The following is an 18611-nucleotide window of genomic DNA, read 5'->3' as shown; positions in this document are numbered from 1 at the left end:
GTTTTAGGATGATTCCTTGAAGTTTTGCATCATTTCCGATTTTATTCTGTTGAAAAGTTTTTATTATATTGGCCAAATATCCATTTAGGAGGGCCGAGGTACCCCAACAGAATCCGGAATATCTCCGGTAAAAATGGACCACATTTGTCCTCCGTCTGACAGTTGAAAATATAGACAAATCTGAATCTTTTGCTCCCGGAAGCATCCAAATTGGTCAATTCTATCAAAAGTTATGAGATTTTTAAGAAAAAAATAGGGGTCAAATGACTACCCGAGCGTTTGAGTGCTAATGATGCTAAATGGCTTATTTGGATATAAAAAATCAATTAGAATGTTTCATAAAAATCAAAGAAAGAAATTAAAAATCAATTTGTGACCATTTATAAACCACGTAGACCCCTTTGTGGGAGGGGTCTGAGATTTCCAAACATTTTTCACGCTCCATACAAAAAAAACATGTATGAGCAATTGGCCACGAAAGGGGGACGGGAACCCTTGAATTTTAAGTCCATAATTATCAAAGTAACGCCAAAATCTACTTGATTGAAAGAAAATTGTTTAAAATGCAAATGAAACACCATTTTATTTGACGTACCAATCAACTAATTTCCCTGCTTATTGTTTATCTCAAACACGGTTGCGCAAGTGCAGGTAATCCAATCTATTTCGAAGTGCTTAAAAATATGTACTAAACCGACCATAAACAAACAACCACCCCCACCGGGTAAACTGAACTGAAATATGACTCCTTTTAGTGCTGACTGTGTGGAACCACGTGTGCGCGCGCGTAAACACACCTGCCCAAATTTACCCGAAATGTTTAGTTTCGGGAATCGACCCAACGTGTGTTTTATTTATTTCAAAAGGGCGTATAATTTTCGATATTTATCGTTTATTTTTAATCAGAATTTTGTTTCGATTCTGATATGTCGAGGTGTCCAATTAAAATCGCTCGCATTACAGACCAAATCCACGAGCCAATTTCGCTAACAAGCCCCAGTAGATAAAAAAACTCTCTCTCGTCGTGAAAATCACCTGCAACTACAACACAGCACTGTATGAAGAAAAACACCATCGCCGCATCTTGGGCGTCTGTTTGGTATCGAATATCGCGTTGATTGGACGCTTTTTCGCCTCAACGAGCCCATTCCGGGTGCTGCTGCCTGACTTGACTTGCTGGAACTCGTGGGTGGAAGCGACTCCGGCATGCTCCTGCAGGATGTTGAGGGTGCCGGCGCGCGCTGATTGACAGTAACGTAAACAACCCGAGAGTTCGGAAATTAAAGCCACAAAAGCCCGGACTCTAATGCAAATATTGGGCCAAAGTGTGGGTTTTTGGGACGATAAAGCTGGTGTGGTTCCAGGGCGAACGAAGGCCCAGCGGATTGAGGGACGACGATGTTCGATTAATGGACAGAGCAAAATAGGGCGAGAAGTAGCCACGTGCCTGCCACTAGGCAGGGAAAAGTTTAATCGTAATGGCACTTGTTTTGATTGGACAAAAGGTGCGCTCTTAGTGGAAAAACTTTCGATTTGCAGGGAACAGGATAAGGGCAGATTAATGCTGTATATACGGTCAAAGGAAAATTATTTCCATCCCCTGGTGAGAAAAGGAAAACATTCAAAACTTTACTATCAGGACCTTTTCTTTGGAAGTGCAAAAATAGACAAAGGACTGACCTTGGTCGTCACGTTGAGATAACAAGCACAAAATCAACAGTTTGCTGGACAAATAAACAGTGACTGTGGTTAACCCTTCAAACTGCATATTAAATAAATCTCCCGTCGTTAGGCGACCTTTAATTTCCATGGTTTCAACTAGGTGGCAATACCATTCGACAGATCCTTTTATCCTTTTATTATGAAATTGAAACCTGTGTGTGTTTGAAGCAAAGCAAATATTAGAATCAATTATAATCAAATAACGATTCGCTATTGGCTAATTGGTTGAAAATTCAATCTACCACACCACCGTAAAAGTAGAGAGACAGCTCAACAATCTCTCATAATAAGCATTGTGATATTATATGAAATATCAGTTTAAAATTAAAGCTGTACTTGTTCTGAAAAATTTATGCATTGATAAAATGGCGTCAATCAAGTTGTTCACCTAATTTCCTTAACTTATCATTCGCATGATAAACTCAACATAACTAAACCATACATACCAATCATATTCATTTGCATATTAACTGGTTGATAAAAATACACTGCTCCGCACTATTTAAACAAATTTCTACCCTACAAAAGAAGTGGGATTAGTGTGGAAGTTTATAAAAAAACTAATTTCAAAACTCATTAGAAAAAACGTAGTTTTATTTCCATTGGAATTAATACACATACTTAAAAATGCGAGTAGCTCAATAACAATTTTTTAAAATTTTATTTTGGTTAACCCTTCTGTGTTGTCGCAGGTTTACAAAGTAAATTAAATTTCCCTCTAATAACTCTAATAACTTGATTTTTTACGGTTATGTAACGGAAATTGGCTATTCAATCTTTTTTAGCAAATCGAGCGTCGTAAAACTTCCTATAAAGCAATGCCAGCTCAAATTGGGAATTTTTCTGGTACTTTTGTACCCGACCCTAGGCTTATATAGGCCATTTTTGTATAAAATGAGTCAGTTACACTCGAAAATGACTTTTGAGAAGGGTGTAAGTTATTTATATATTTTTGTATTTCGTAATTTATAAATTACTGTATCTCGAAGCACTTCGTATCAAAAAGTGGTCAAAGACAAACTTGTAGGAAATTGGACGGGCTATCTGAAAAAAAAATACACTGAAATAAAATTAGACGTCGCTTCTTTGAGATTTTTAGATTTTTAATTTTAAAATTAAATTTTACGGTGATGTAACCATTTTTTTTCGTTAAAATTTTTTGAGGAAACAGTGTCAAAAAGACTCACAAAAAATGCAGAGTGGTATGCTTTTCCTAAAAAAAATGCAAAAAACATTTTCTAAGACTGTTTTTTTTAAGTGGTCTAAACGTCAAAATTTTAAAAAACCGATAGTGGGAATCGATTCCCCAGACAATTTCACATAAAAGTCTCCATATTGACCATAGCTCTATGTCCAATCCTTGTGAAGATACAGCGGTTTTAAAAATGAAAATGAAAAAAAATAGGTTTTTTGGAAGTTTTTGGCAATTTTTACATGACAGACTTGATTTTTCAGTCTTGTAACTATGTTTAGCGGAAAGCTCGTCAAATTTCTCATGATTTTTTCTTTGATAGAATTTCAATTGAATGTATGGGCTTACAGAAATATGCTCAATGTAATGAACTGAAGAAATCTTAACTGAAAATAGAATATATATTTTTTTCAGTGTGGTAGAAACCTGGATAGAAAATAAGCTTAGTTAAATATTCAAGCGAGGATAATTAAAAAACTATTAAAGACAAACTCATAGGAAATCTGACTACTCTCCATTTAAAAATGGTATGTAAAAATTCAGAAATCTGTATGCTTTGAAAAAAAATTTAACCGATTTGGTGTCTTCACCAAAGTTTTAGGTATGGACACAACATCAAAATAATACACGGAAAAATGCTGATTTTTCAAATTTGTTTTTGTTCATTGATTTCAAAAAATGATTAAATTTTTACTTTAAAACTATCTATGATTTTTGTATGTAATCAATGGAAAAATACCTTTGATTTAATTTTACTTACTCTGAAATTTTCTGAAAGGATTGTATTTTATGTTCCCTACAGCTTAAATTAAATAGTAAGAAAGGCAAAAAGAGTTTTTTGAAAATCAATTGCCAAAACGTTATTTCTAAAATCAGCCAAAAAATCCTTTTTCTTTTTTCTTCGGTGTAGTCCTCGCTCATTCCCTAAACTTTGCAGAAGACACTAAATAGATAAAAAAAAGCCTTCAAAAAATAAAGATAATTAATTTTGTTTTGAACATTCAGCATTTTTTCCGTGTATCAATATTTTAAAAATAAACACTTCGGAAATTTTATGATCCCTTCTTAATTTGACTAAAACATGTTAAAATATGAAAACAAAAAAGTGATTCCAAAAATAACCAAAAAACTATCCTTGTATCTTTTTTACCGGTGTAGTCATCATCCAAACCTCTGCCAAAGAAACCAAATCGATAAAAAAAAACTTCAAAAGATACAGATTATTGAATTTTCACACACCATTTTTGTTTGGACAGCTTTGGTAGCTTTTTTTGGACGGAAAATGAAATTAATAAATTTTGTAAAACACTGAAAAACCGTGAGCATCGAATACTGATTTTCAAAAGGTACACGACAGCCTTCAATTCCAGCTGATTTTACGCATTTCTCATAAAATTGCTGCTCAACTAGAAAGCTGGCTATTTTTATCTGCTTCTTTTTCATAGAAATTTGTCAGTCTTCTACAAATAGAATTGATATCACATTTCAAGTGAACTAAAACCCATCAAAGATCGAGTTATCTTCCCATGAAATATTCTTTGGGATGAGCTTGCTATGTTATTGCTGAGCAAATACCTTGAATTTAATTCCCAAGCATGAGTCAGTTTCGATGGAATCATAATCCGAGCTTATCCAGAAGAACAAACTTTCTCAAACCTTATAATCCCATGTTTGCAAACATTATCATAAATTCTCCAGAAAACTCTCCGGAAGAGCAATTATTCTGCCCGGCAGTTATTCTGAGAATCCCGACGGTTTTGAGCTTCCAACTGTTCTGATTAGCTCGTCCAAACGTCCGATAGCCCCTGGATGACGGCGACGCTGCGGGTTGACCTCCGTTTATGGCGAATTTGTTGTCACAATAAATGTCCCAAACGGGCCAATACTGATAGTGTGGGAATCGCACACGGGCACACGAACTTGGCAACGAATTGACAACCAGCAACATCTGCCAAATTGCTCGCTTATCTGTGAGCGGAATGCAGTCAGCCCAGCGACCGGCAATTATTCCGCAGCAGGACATCCCCGGGCTTTTGGCAGCTGTCGTCGGTCCCTTTCAGTGGGAAGTGCAGTGGTGCGCAGATCGATTAAATTGACATTTGGGTGACTACTGCTCCGCTGACCTTCTGTTTGAACACGCGATATGTCAATGAGATTAGAGCGGGGAACACATGTTGAGATTAGCAAGGTTGAACTCCCTGTAGCAATGCTCGACAATGTATTAAAATTATTTCAAGCTTATTTTTATTATTTAAGAAGAGTAAATTTAGTTTCTCAACAGCAATTTGTTCAAAAAATTGAATTTTAGAAATTTTAACAGCGATTTTTTTTAATCTGGAAATATCTACAAAAATATTTCCAGCCTTGAGCTATTTGGTCCTGAGACCTTCAAATCAACAAAAAAAAAACCTTTTTATTCAGCAACCCAAAAACCTTATTATTTAAAGGATAATGAAAAAGTAAACTCATACCTTCGTACAACTTCATTTCAAGATCAGGTCAAAAAAGTAATAACGAAGTGATTAGAACAACAAAAACCCACATTCCGGCAGCTTCGAGGTAAGCCGATTCACGGCAGCTTCAACAAAGAAACACAATAATCCGAACCGTCAACTGGACAAAAAGATTATCCTGAACTTCTTCCACCTTTCCCGTCCATTGACCGTAGCTATAAACTAATGGAGCGCGCTTCTTCCTTTTCTCCGAAATCCAGTTTTTGGGTTCAAGCCCACCCCGATTATGATGAGTCACTCTCGGTCAATCTTGTATGTAGCTTGTTTGGGTTTGGCTGGAATTTCTTTATGAACCATTCCGGAGCAGCTTGTTTCGTATTCTACAACAACAACAGCGTGCAGATAAACTGACCTTTTTCGTCTACACCGAAAGCTATCGAGCGAACCAAATCTCCAACGTTACGCAAGGGGGAGTAGAAAAAGCATCTTGTTTCGTTTTTCTCAAAGTCACTCTAAATAACAAGATCATTAAGAAGAGGAGTCCAGGCAAGAATCCGGCGAGCGTTTACCTCCTCAATGGTGCAAAAACAATCTCCCATTCGTCAGACACGTCACGCGCTGAAGTTCAACCCATCAACTCATTACCGATTCCGCAAAAGTGGCCGCGCCGCGTCAAGATCCAAAATCGATCCTCAGCGCGATATCACGGGGTAGTTTTCACGTACTTAACCATATTTCGATGCGTAGAAAACACTACCGCTTTTTTTGTCCTATAGCTACTATAGAGTCAAGGTCAACGCAAATCTCACTCGCGAGTCAACGCGCTGCTGCTGGACAACCCAACTGTCCGCCGCTATTCATAATCGTCTACCGTACGCGGAAGTTTTGACGACGACGACTCCAGTGTGTGAAGTATTTATAGAAACTGGTTTTGCAACCATATCTGGTTTTAGTGATCAATTGATTATTGCTGATCGAGGAGCTGCGCTCGCAGGGAATATCCAGCTGAGTTTAGTGATATCCGCGCGTATGGTACAAATTAGCAGTTTGAACCCGGTTGATCGTAGATCATGCAATAACCTACGAGCTTCCGCTGAACTACGTAGATTATCTGATTTACATCAATTTGATGTGGTCAACAATATAACTTTAATTGATGAATAAATAACAACATCATCGATAACTTCTATCCCAATACGGTGAAGCTTTTCCGATGAAAACTAGTCGGAAATTTCAAGGTACATTTTTGAGTATCCACTCTGTTGGGGGATAAAGGGTTTTCTTCCAACTGCCGGGGTTGCCATAGCGTCCAATGGAAATTCTAATGAAGGGACTGAACGGTAAACTTCAGAGCAAGCAATGAGTTGAAATTCTCGGTATAAATGGGATGAATTAAAAGCTTTTCAGCCCTTAATTCGAGCCAAACATTTCATTAGGGCACAAAAGCAAAAACCGCGATTCGAGAAAATCGCTTGCAAAAAATGGACAACTTGTTTCAATTCCTATTTAAAAAATAAGCATGACTGATGGTATTTTTACTGATGATTCGATAAAACACACCATTATCCTCAACTCTGCTTTACTGCTTCTTAATTTATGTTGATTTTCGCAATAAAACTCATAATTTTTAAAAATCTCGTTATTAGGCCCTTTTAGCTTTCCAACTGCTGTTCATAATGGGCCCTTTCTAAATGCAATTTCGAAGAGAACTAAAAGGGCACTAAAGCGCTGTCACCGGATTGTTGTTTTGAATGATGTTTATGGGCCCTTTTGTTTAGTTAGAAATAATGAGGAATTCAGTGGAAATTTTGATAATTGGTGAAGTTTTATGATCGAATGGAGCAGATAAGGTACAGTATGTAAAAAAAGTATTTACACCCCTTGGGCACTATGCACATTTTGTGATGAAACATGTAAAAAATTTAAAGTTTGACAGGAACCTAGTACTACGTTTTGTTCAAAAACTCATGCCAAACATTTTGCTAAAAAAAAGCTCATGAAAAGATGATTTCTATAAAAAGTTATATAACAAATACTTTTACGAAAATAAAAAAGGTACAAAAAAAGTTTGTACACCTTTCGAAAAATTAACATAAATAATGTTATTTGTTGACAAATCACTATAAATCCAGTCTCCCAACTCCAAATAGGCATCCTTGACTGATTAAAAAAATAATTTGGATTGAATATAAAGTTTACTAACTACTTAGTATAAAAGTTTATATAACTCTGGAAATTCTATATAAAACTTATCTAAACTTAATTTTGCAAACTTTTAATTCAAATAAATGTCAATTAATTACCATAAAATTGCTAAATAAACATTTTGGAGTGGGTATAACACCGTTTTGGGGGTATTTGTATCGATAGAATAGATTTTTCGTTGGAATTTCGTACCAACCCGGAATTACGTCGTAGGAAAATCCGCCGGCATCTGAACCGATCCTCAATTCACAAGTCAACCTATGTGGCATCAGAAAGGGCATAAAATTTCCGATCTTTTGATACCCATACATCCAGGTTTTCTATAAAACCCACGTTGTTAAATACCTGGGCAAAAAGTAAGTTTGATCCACGAGAACAAAAATTACGAAATTCCATACATTTTTGGCAGGTTGCTCAAACGAAACCATAACAACGTTTTTGCTTAGGTATTTAAAAACGTGGGTTTTATAGAAAACCTGGATGTATGGGTATCAAAAGATCGGAAATGTTATGCCCTTTCCGATTCCACATAGGTTGACTTGTGAATCGTGGACCGGTTCGGATGCCGGCGGATTTTCCTACGACGTAATTCCGGGTTGGTACGAAATTCCAACGAAAAATCTATTCTATCGATACAAATACCCCCAAAACGGTGTTATACCCACTCCAAAATGTTTATTTAGCAATTCTATGGTAATATATTGACATTTAGTTGAATTAAAAGTTTGCAAAATTAAGTTTAGATAAGTTTTATATAGAATTTCCAGAGTTATATAAACTTTTATACTAAGTAGTTAGTAAACTTTATATTCAATCCAAATTATTTTTAATCAATCAAGGATGCCTATTTGGAGTTGGGAGACTGGATTTATGGTGATTTGTCAACAAATAACATTATTTATGTTAATTTTTCGAAAGGTGTACAAACTTTTTGCACCTTTTTATTTTCGTAATAGTATTTGTTATATAACTTTTTATAGAAATCATCTTTTCATGAGCTTTTTGTAGCAAAATGTTTGGCATGAGTTTCTGAACAAAACGTAGTACTAGGTTCCTGTCAAACTTTAAATTTTTTATATGTTTCATCACAAAATGTGCATAGTGCCCAAGGGGTGTAAATACTTTTTTTACATACTGTATGTGAAACATTAAAATTCTTCAAAAGTGTACTGAACAGCAGCCGCGGGCCGTATTCAATATTGTATTTCGACGAAGTTTTTTTCTGCAGAAACCCTTGGTGAAACGTTAACCAAACTTTGTTTTGGAGTGAATTAGTGTTAAGAATGTATGAAAAGTTCACTTTATAACATAGAAAGTTCCTTAACCACGAAAAACTAACGAAAAAGAAAAGGGCACAATTGAACTTTTTTTCTGGTTTGGAGTGAACATTGTTATGTGCCCTTTTGTTTTTTTGATTTTTTCAATAGGAAATTGTTTGCTATCAATCTGATTCTTGGAGGGCATGTAGGGAGTGTTCTATGGAGTGGAATAGTGGAATAATCCCGAATGTTTACTTTTTGGTTTTGTGCCCTAATGAAATGTTTGGCTCGAATTCTGGAAATGTATCGGATCGTTTGCATTCTGTACACAGAGAGAGTTAAATTTAGATTTGCTACAGTTCGTAGTACACCGAATGAAGCAAACTATTAGTGTATTCAATTCACAACTTGTGCAATTCACACGAAATATTGAAACAAGTTTCATTTCCTCCGAAATTTTCGGCATCCCAAATTCAAAAGAAGAAGGCTGCGCCTTCGCGTGCAATTTTAACGATAGGCTTATTCATCGAAATAGCACCAGAAATTTCTTGAAAATTGGACAAATAGAATCCAAAAACCATAATCGTTCACTTTTTATTTACCCCACAGGCCAGACTAGATTGTTCGAAGTCCTCGGAAAAAGTCCCGTGACATAAGAATCAACTTTTGGATTGGGATTTGACCCTTTGGTTTCTGTTCTACGAGCAAATATGTAGCATGGCGTTACAACGATGGAAATTTTGTTTTTTACTGTAATTTTATTTTGTATGAATCAAGCAAAGCTTTTGAAAAGGTCTTTCTGAAATTTTCTCAGCCATTTAACAACATTGTTAGGGGTGGCCATCCTTCATGAACGAAAAGTATTTAAATTTCCAAATCGGTCTACTTTTCAATTGAAAATTTAATTTAGTAAAGAAAAAAAATTTTTTTGACCGCATTTTCGATACTTTTCAAAAATGTTTTTTTACCAAAACATCAAGTTTGTTAATCGATAAAACTATCGTCGATAGTATTGTCGTCGAGACAATAACGATAACGGTAATCTAACGTTATCGTTATCTCGATTGTTCTGTCGGCGATAACCTTATCGCCGATAATGGACGATAACTCTTTTTTTAATCATTCTGAAATCAGTTAATTCAACCATAACAATCAATTTTCAATGCTTTCATCCAAAATATATTTTTTGAAAATGTAAAGTATAGTAATGTACTCAAATTTTTCACAAAATATCATATTTTTTCGAAATACTCGTCTTTTCATAATTTGCCATATGGGTACCAGACTTACCGAAATTTTGTATGCATTTTCAATTTATTAGAGTATTTTTTGGAACAAAAAAAAACATTTTTTTCACAAAATACAATTTATTTCAAAAACACTGGAATTTTCAAAATTTGCAATATGAAAATCAAAAGATTTGATATTTTGTGTAAATTTTCAATTTACTAGAGTATTGCATATTTCATGTTTTGAAAATACTAAAATTTTCAAAACATTCAATATGGGTATTAAACGAAGCGAAATGTTGCATTAGGGTGTAATATCAAAATCGATTTTCCAGTACAGCACTTTTTCAGTTCCTTTTTGGGTCCTAAACAACTCCCCAAAGTTTTTTTCCATATAAATTTGTATGGGGAAAACCATTTTTTAGGATTTTGATATTTAACAATTCGACGTTTCAGGCCATATCAAAACCGGACTCATATTCGGATGCTCTGGAAGGTGCTCTACAACTTTGCCGAAGAGAGTATGCTAACTTGCTCCTGAAAGAAGATATAGAGCCCTCAAAACTCGTCTAAAACGTGATTTTCGAGCAAAAAACACGTTTTAGACGAGTTTTGAACACGCTGTATCTTTTTTAGGGGCAAGCTAGCACCATAATCTCTTATGGAAAGTTGTAGAGCAGATTCCAGAGCATCCGAATATGAGTCCGGTTTTGATATAGCATGAAACGTGGATTTGATAAATACCAAAATCCTAAAAAATGGTTTTCCCCATACAAATTTATATGGAAAATTGAATCGCTTTGCGCAAAGTGAGGACTTAACCAATCGGTCCCAAACTTTGGAGAGTTATTTAGGACCCTAAAAGAAACTGAAAAAGTGCTGTGCTCACTAAATTTGGACAATTTTTTTTCCATACAACCATATTACACCCTATTGTTGCATGCTTTATTACATACATACATTCAAATTGTGTATGCTTCATTAGGGTGTAATATGGTTGTATGGAAAAAATAAAGTTGTAGAAATTTAGTGAGCACAGCACTTTTTCAAACCGGACTCATATTCGGATGCTCTGGAATGTGCTCTACAATTTTGCCGAAGAGAGTATGGTGCTAGCTTGCCCCTAAAAAAAGATACATCTTGTTCAAAACTCGTCTAAAACATGTTTTTTGCTCGAAAATCACGTTTTAGACGAGTTTTGAGGACGCTATATCTTTTTTCAGGAGCAAGTTAGAACCATACTCTCTTCGGCAAAGTTGTAGAGCACATTCTAGAGCATCCGAATATGAGTCCAGTTTTGATATAGCATGAAACGTGGATTTGATTAATAGCAAAATCCAAAAAAAATGGTTTTCCCCATACAAATTTATATGGAAAATTGAATCGCTTTGCGCAAAGTGAGGACTAAACCAATCGGTCCCAAACTTTGGGGAGTTGTTTAGGGCCCCAAAAGGAACTGAAAAAGTGCTGTGCTGGAAAATCGATTTTGATATTACACCCTAATGCTTCATATCATACAAAATTCTGCGTCGTGTGAGACCTATATTGCATAATTTAAAAAAAAAATGAGTATTTTCGAAAAATGTGGTATTTGGTGAAAATTTTAGTAATAAACAAAAAAATAATTATATAAAGTGCAAAAGCATACAAAATTTTGTTTCGTTTGATACCCATATTGCATAATTAAAAAAAAAATCTGAAAATACGGTATTTTGTGAAATTTCATGTGAGCAGTTCTCTAGGATTTCGGTCATTCGATTTTTTTTGTATTTTTTAATCCGACTGAAACTTTTTTGGTGCCTTCGGTATGCCCAAAGAAGCCATTTTGCATCATTAGTTTGTCCATATAATTTTCCATACAAATTTGGCAGCTGAGCAATTCTCTACGAAATCGGTCTTTTTTCTTCAATTTTAATTTTTGTATTTTTTAATCCGGCTGAAACTTTTTTGGTGCCTTCGGTATGCCCAAAGAAGCCATTTTGCATCATTAGTTTGTCCATATAATTTTCCATACAAATTCGGCAGCTGTCCATACAAAAATGATGTATGAAAATTCAAAATCTGTATCTTTTGAAGGAATTTTTGATCGATTTGGTGTCTTCGGCAAAGTTGTAGGTATGGATACGGACTACACTGGAAAAATAATACACGGTAAAAAAATTTGGTGATTTTTTATTTAACTTTTATCACTAAAACTTGATTTACAAAAAACACTATTTTTATTTTTTTATTTTTTGATATGTTTTAGAAGACATAAAATGCCAACTTTTCAGAAATTTCCAGGTTGTGCAAAAATCACTGACCGAGTTATGAATTTTTAATCAATACTGATTTTTCAAAAATCGAAATTTTGGTCGTAAAATTTTCAACTTCATTTTCGATGTAAAATCAAATTTGCAATCAAAAGTACTTTACTAAAATTTTGATAAAGTGCACCGTTTTCAAGTTATAGCCATATTTAAGTGACTTTTTTGAAAATAGTCGCAGTTTTTCATTTTTTTAAATTAGTGCACATGTTTGCCCAGTTTTGAAAAAAATAGTTTTGAAAAGCTGAGAAAATTCTCTATATTTTGCTTATTCGGACTATGTTGATACGACCTTTAGTTGCTGAGATATTGCAATGCAAAGGTTTAAAAACAGGAAAATTGATGATTTCTAAGTCTCACCCAAACAACCCACCATTTTCTATCGTCAATATCTTAGCAACTAATGGTCCGATTTTCAATGTTAATATATGAAACATTTGTGAAATTTTCCGATCTTTTCGAAAAAAATAGTTTCAAAATTTTCAAATCAAGACTAACATTTCAAAAAGGCCAAACATTCAATATTACGCCCTTTTAAAATGTTAGTCTTGATTTGAAAATTTTGAAAATATTTTTTTCGAAAAGATCGGAAAATTTCACAATTGCTTCATATATTAACATTGAAAATCGGACCATTAGTTGCTGAGATATTGACGATAGAAAATGGTGGGTTGTTTGGGTGAAACTTAGAAAACATCAATTTTCCTGTTTTTAAACCTTTGCATTGCAATATCTCAGCAACTAAAGGTCGTATCAACAAAGTCCGAATAAGCAAAATATAGAGAATTTTCTCAGCTTTTCAAAATATTTTTTCAAAACTGGGCAAACATGTGCACTAATTTTAAAAATAAAAACTGCGACTATTTTCAAAAAGTCACTTAAATATGGCTATAACTTGAAAACGGTGCACTTTATCAAAATTTCACTAAAGTACTTTTTGATTGCAAATTTGATTTTACATCGAAAAATGAAGTTGAAAATTTTACGACCAAAATTTCGATTTTTGAAAAATCAGTATTGATTAAAAATTCATAACTCGGTCAATGATTTTTGCACAACCTGGAAATTTCTGAAAAGTTGGCATTTTATGTCCTCTAAAACATATCAAAAATAAAAAAATTAAAAATAGTGTTTTTTGTAAATCAAGTTTTAGTGATAAAAGTTAAATAAAAAATCACCAAATTTTTTTACCGTGTATTATTTTTTCCAGTGTAGTCCGTATCCATACCTACAACTTTGCCGAAGACACCAAATCGATCAAAAAATTCCTTCAAAAGATACAGATTTTTGAATTTTCATACATCATTTTTGTATGGACAGCTGCCAAATTTGTATGGAAAATTATATGGACAAACTAATGATGCAAAATGGCTTCTATACAGTCCAGACTCGATTATCCGAAGCCTCGATTATCCGAAGTCTCGATTATCCGAAGTTTCGATTATCCGAAGGTTTGTATGGGACATTTTTTTTTTTCTTTTTCTTGTTTTAAACATCAAATTCGAGTTCTGCAACCCCATTTTAGTCAAATATGAATAGTTAATTGCCTATTAAATAATAAAATACATTTTTTCAATATTTCAACACAGCCATATTGGCCGCCATCTTGGATTTAAAAGTTTTAATAGTAGTTTATGCAACAAGTTGCAAAAAGAAGATTTTTTCAGCACGAGATGTACATTTATCCAACGAGGTTTACCGAAGGTTCTGAAATGTCAACAATAGGTACCTGATGAAATACATGCTTTTCCAATATTTAACTAAAGATCTTTTTTCTATTGTGTTTGAGTCTTTATCATCAACAGGATGTGATATAAACAATCTCAAGCATTATTGAAATTGGTTGAGCGCCCTTTGAATAACAACTCGAGGGGAAGCATGAAGATTGGGGTCTCCAGAATCATGTGCACTTTGAATTTTTCAAAAATATTTAGACAGGGCCGATTGGTTTTTCTCCAAAGTAAGTATGGATAATTAGTGCTGTTCACTATTCCCACATATTGCATGCAATTTTTGGGTTGTATACAACAGTGACGAACCGCCCTAATTCTCCCTACAAACTTTGGAGAAAAACCATTCGGCCCTGTCTAAATATTTTTGAAAAACAGTCTAACCTAGAGGATAGGTCGTTAGCTCAGTCCAGGTGTAGGAGTCGTCTCGGTGGAATCGCTGGTAGGCAGATGGACTCACAATCCATAGGTCGTCAGTTTGATTCCCGGGGTGGATGGAAGCTTAGGTGTAAAAAGAGGTTTGCAATTGCCTCAACAAATCAAGCCTTCGGACACCTAGTTTCGAGTAGGAATCTCGTAATCGAGAACGCCAACGCAATGCTGTAGAGCGAATAATTTGATTTGTTTACACCGCCAAGCAAATGCGTTCATACCGTCCCACAACAAGTGGCTGATGAGTAGAAATTTGCTTTTGATGTCTTGCAAATCCCACTTCCACTAGTATTATACTGTTACTGTGGTTACGTGCAAAACCATACAAAGCCCAGTATCACCCAACCACAACGCGAGATGCTGTCGCAAGCCGCAAATCCCTCCAATATCCCACCATACAACCTGTCAATAGAAGGAAAGGACCCTACCAAAGAGAGAGTGTGTGCGAGAGACAACTCAAGGCCATCACACCGACATCCCCGCCGCGGTACTCACCACTTCGTTGCCACTGGCGAAACTTGTGGTACAGAAAGCAGGAACACATGCAAAATATCGAGGAAAGAATCATCAGGGTGAGCACTATGCCAACCCAGACATCGCCGATGAAGCGCTCGTACGTGGGATCCAGCAGCTGTTCACTTCCGTCCCCGAGCAGGACTCCACCACCTCCGCTACTGCTGCTGCTCCGGCTGGCAAAGCTCTGCAGACTGTTCAACAGGTTGAAATCGGCCGCCGCAGCGACGGTGGCATTGTAGTCGGTGCCGGGCATTCCTAGGGAACCCATTCCGGCAGCTCTGGCCGCCAGGTCCTGCTGGTGGTGCAGATTCTGCCAAAACGAGGAGTAATTCTGACCGCCGGCACGGATCAGCTTGTCGAAATCCAGACTGTTTGGTATCTCGAACGTTATCTTCGACTCCAGGTTATCGATCATCGCCACACTTGATTCGCACTTTTTCTTCTTTCTTCTTTGTAATCACCTTGAACTTTCCTTTTTCACGTAACCTTGCTAAATTGACAAAACTTAAACAAATATGCTTCCACCTTTTTAACTTTTCCACCTCCGAAAACTTCAAGCCTAATCAATTTCCACGAATCACGCGCGCTAATTCTCAAAAACGGAAAAAAAAATCAATCGCGTCGTTCTATTTCCACCTAGTGTGTCGAGCGTTCGGTTTTCAACGGGGGAAACCGCCTTCTCCACACGACATGTGCGCAAGTACTGGAGACAACGGGACAGATGCCGATACAGCCAGCTGCTTGCTCTGCTCCACCAGAGTATACGAGTGGAGCTTTTAGTTGGAGAGCAGTGGAGCAGAGTCAGCCGGAGCCGGCTGCTGGGGCTGATTGGCGAGAGAATATGAGAGATGTTTGCAAATTTCCAGCTGCCCGCGAGCAAAAATAGACGAAACATGTGGATGATGACGACATTGTTGGTTCTCCCGGTTTTGTGACTGTGACGAAATGGGGAGAGCAGTGGGGCCAAATTGTGGAACAGTGTGTATTTTCATTCTGTTTGTTTTAATCCAATTTATTCTGATATTCGTATAATTTAAGTTGATTTGTTCAGTTTATAGGTCCTTTTCAAATAAAACTCTAGTTTATTTTTCAGAGGTCAATTTTAGAAAATTGTCTCCTAAAGAAAAGCTTGTTCTATGTTCTTTTCTTAGAACGTTTTTGTTTTCCCTAAATTTATATAAAAACTATTATCGAGAGTCTATTTTGTGTATTGATGTATAATGCATTCACTGGTGGTACTAGGAAGGGGAGCTTGGGGTCCCGTATCCCTCTTCTTTAGACATTTACTCTAGATTTGTCCAAGGAGTCATTCTCGAACACCATAGTAAAAAAATCCCCTACTAATTTATGTTTTTCTACTTCAACATTTAGTATTTTATTCTAATTCAAAAAATCAAATTATTCGCTCTACAGCATTGCCTTGGCATTCTCGATTGCGAGATTCCTACTCAAAAGTAGGTGTCCGAAGGCTTGATTGTTGAGGCGATTTGCAAACCTCTTTTTACACCTTAGCTTCCATCCACCCCGGGATTCGAACTGACGACCTATGGATTGTGAGTCCATCTGCCTACCAGTGACTCCACCGAGACAGGACCCAGGGAGACGACTCCTACACCTGGATTGAGCTAACGACACAATATTTCATATTACAGAAAATTTATTAAATCCACTAAAATTATGATTTCAAACAGTCCTGAAAGATTCATGATGATATTTCATGATTAAACTGAGCAAGAGACGATTTAACCTCAAAGTTTTGCCATGCGCAAAACGAAGTGTCAAACTTTGTGTGCGTTTTTCTCTAAGCACCGAGTTAATTTACGGGTGCCACGATATCTCGAGATGGGATGGACCAAGATGGCTGAAATTTGAGGTGAAGACTCCTAAGACATATCCCGTTTGCATGACGAAGCCCGATTTTGAAATGTTGCTTTTTATAATAATTCAAAAGTCAAAAACTGACGATTTTTATACCAAAAACACAAAAATATTTTTTTAAATGAACTTTTTGAAAATCGGCCTTCGTCAAGCACACGGAACTAGTGTAACAAGTCTTCACAAAAATTTTGAGCCGATTTGGTCAAAGCAGTGTTGAGATATCGTGGCATGCTAAGATAAATATAGGTATTCGGTGCCCTCTCCCCGTGCCCATACCTTCACACTTAGCAGACCCGGGAGGCGGAGTCTTGTCGCTAAAAGAACGATACACGCCTGTGGATCCGTTGACGAAACCGCAAGGTTTAAGAGGGCCACACATTATAAGGTGTTACGTCGATTCCGTTCCGATATCGTGGCACCCGTTTTTTTTTTTTTTTTTTTTTGTAAACTGCCAACTTCAATCAGCTATATCTCGGCGAAGACACAACCGAATGTGTTCAAATTTATTTCATTGATAGATGAAAATGTATATTTTAATGCCCTAAAAACAGGTTTGAAAAAAAAATTAAGCGTGTGCTCAAACCAACCTCTGAAATTTATGCCGATTTACATGTTTGTAACCCCTTAAGTTTATTTTTTAATAGTATTGTGCCACTTCTATAATAACCGATAATCATTACCTTTTGCATTTGGGTAATTCTCTACCAACTCACACGAAATCGGGAAATGTCGGTCGTCGTTGATCATGGCTAGGGTTAGTGAATTTTCACGATTTTGCGGACAGCGTAAAGTTAGTGAAATTTGATAATTTCCGCGAAATCCCGTGAAATTTATAAATTTTCTCAAATCAATTCTTTTAAATAATAACGAAATCAATTTAAAAAAAAAGACTTTTTAAGTAAATTTTATTAGTTTCCCATTGAATTGAAAAATGTGATGTGGACCATTTGAAAAGTTGTTAGCAAAACCTACATTAACATGGAATTGATAGAACATTTACTAAGAAATGAATGCTGCGAAAACTCAAATCATGTTAACAAAAATCAGTCAAAGAAAAACAATTCTCGCAATCGTTTTATAAACTTTGTCTTTTTCAACCGAAACATGTTGAATTTGATTGAACAAGTATATTGTGATATTTTTTTAAAGTCAATGATTTAACGGAGTAGCAAAAAACATAATAGATTGAAAAATTAAAATTCATCGGAGTAAAGAAAAAAATTGAGAAAATAGATTGCTATTTACATGATATTTTTAAAAATATTTTATCAATTTTATTTAGGAAACAAACTTATTTAGCAATATTTTCATTAGCCGTAATAACAATTTAATCATTATTTAATTTGAGATTTGAAACACATAATTTTAAAGAAACATTAAATTAATATTAATTAGTTAATTAATAAAGCAAAAAAGTGGTTTCCGTAAGTTTATCATAAGATTTTGATAGTTATTTTAATATTTTTCATGTTCCGCGAAATTTCCGTGATATTTGGTGTTTTGAAATTAAGGTCCCCGTGAAACTTGCAATTTTTGAGCGTGAAAAATCACTAAGCCTAATCATGGCCGTTCATCGTCACCCGCGACAGACAAGGACGACAAAAAAAAAGAGAAACGCAAAAAATAACTTTTTCAAAACTTTTTTTCGTAAAATCGCGATAACTCGTGATGTTTATAAGCAAACCGCTT

The 18611-nt window shown here is 35.5% G+C and overlaps 1 protein-coding gene across 1 annotated transcript in view; it reads right to left on the bottom strand.

Moving 5' to 3' along the window:
* The window catches only part of LOC6049831 (protein commissureless 2 homolog), a 61633-nt gene extending 45862 nt beyond the window's left edge, over window positions 1-15771 (bottom strand). The window contains exon 1 of the mRNA XM_038257299.1: window positions 15024-15771. Coding sequence (XP_038113227.1) covers window positions 15024-15459 — 436 coding nt within the window. The 5' untranslated portion in view covers window positions 15460-15771. The remainder of the gene's footprint in view (window positions 1-15023) is intronic.
* Window positions 15772-18611: the final 2840 nt, after the last annotated feature.

Source organism: Culex quinquefasciatus, chromosome 2 (genome assembly GCF_015732765.1).
Source record: "Culex quinquefasciatus strain JHB chromosome 2, VPISU_Cqui_1.0_pri_paternal, whole genome shotgun sequence".
Taxonomy (NCBI): domain Eukaryota; kingdom Metazoa; phylum Arthropoda; class Insecta; order Diptera; family Culicidae; genus Culex; species Culex quinquefasciatus.
The sequence above is the reverse complement of the archived record's forward strand: the minus strand, read 5'-3'. Positions and strand labels throughout refer to the sequence as shown.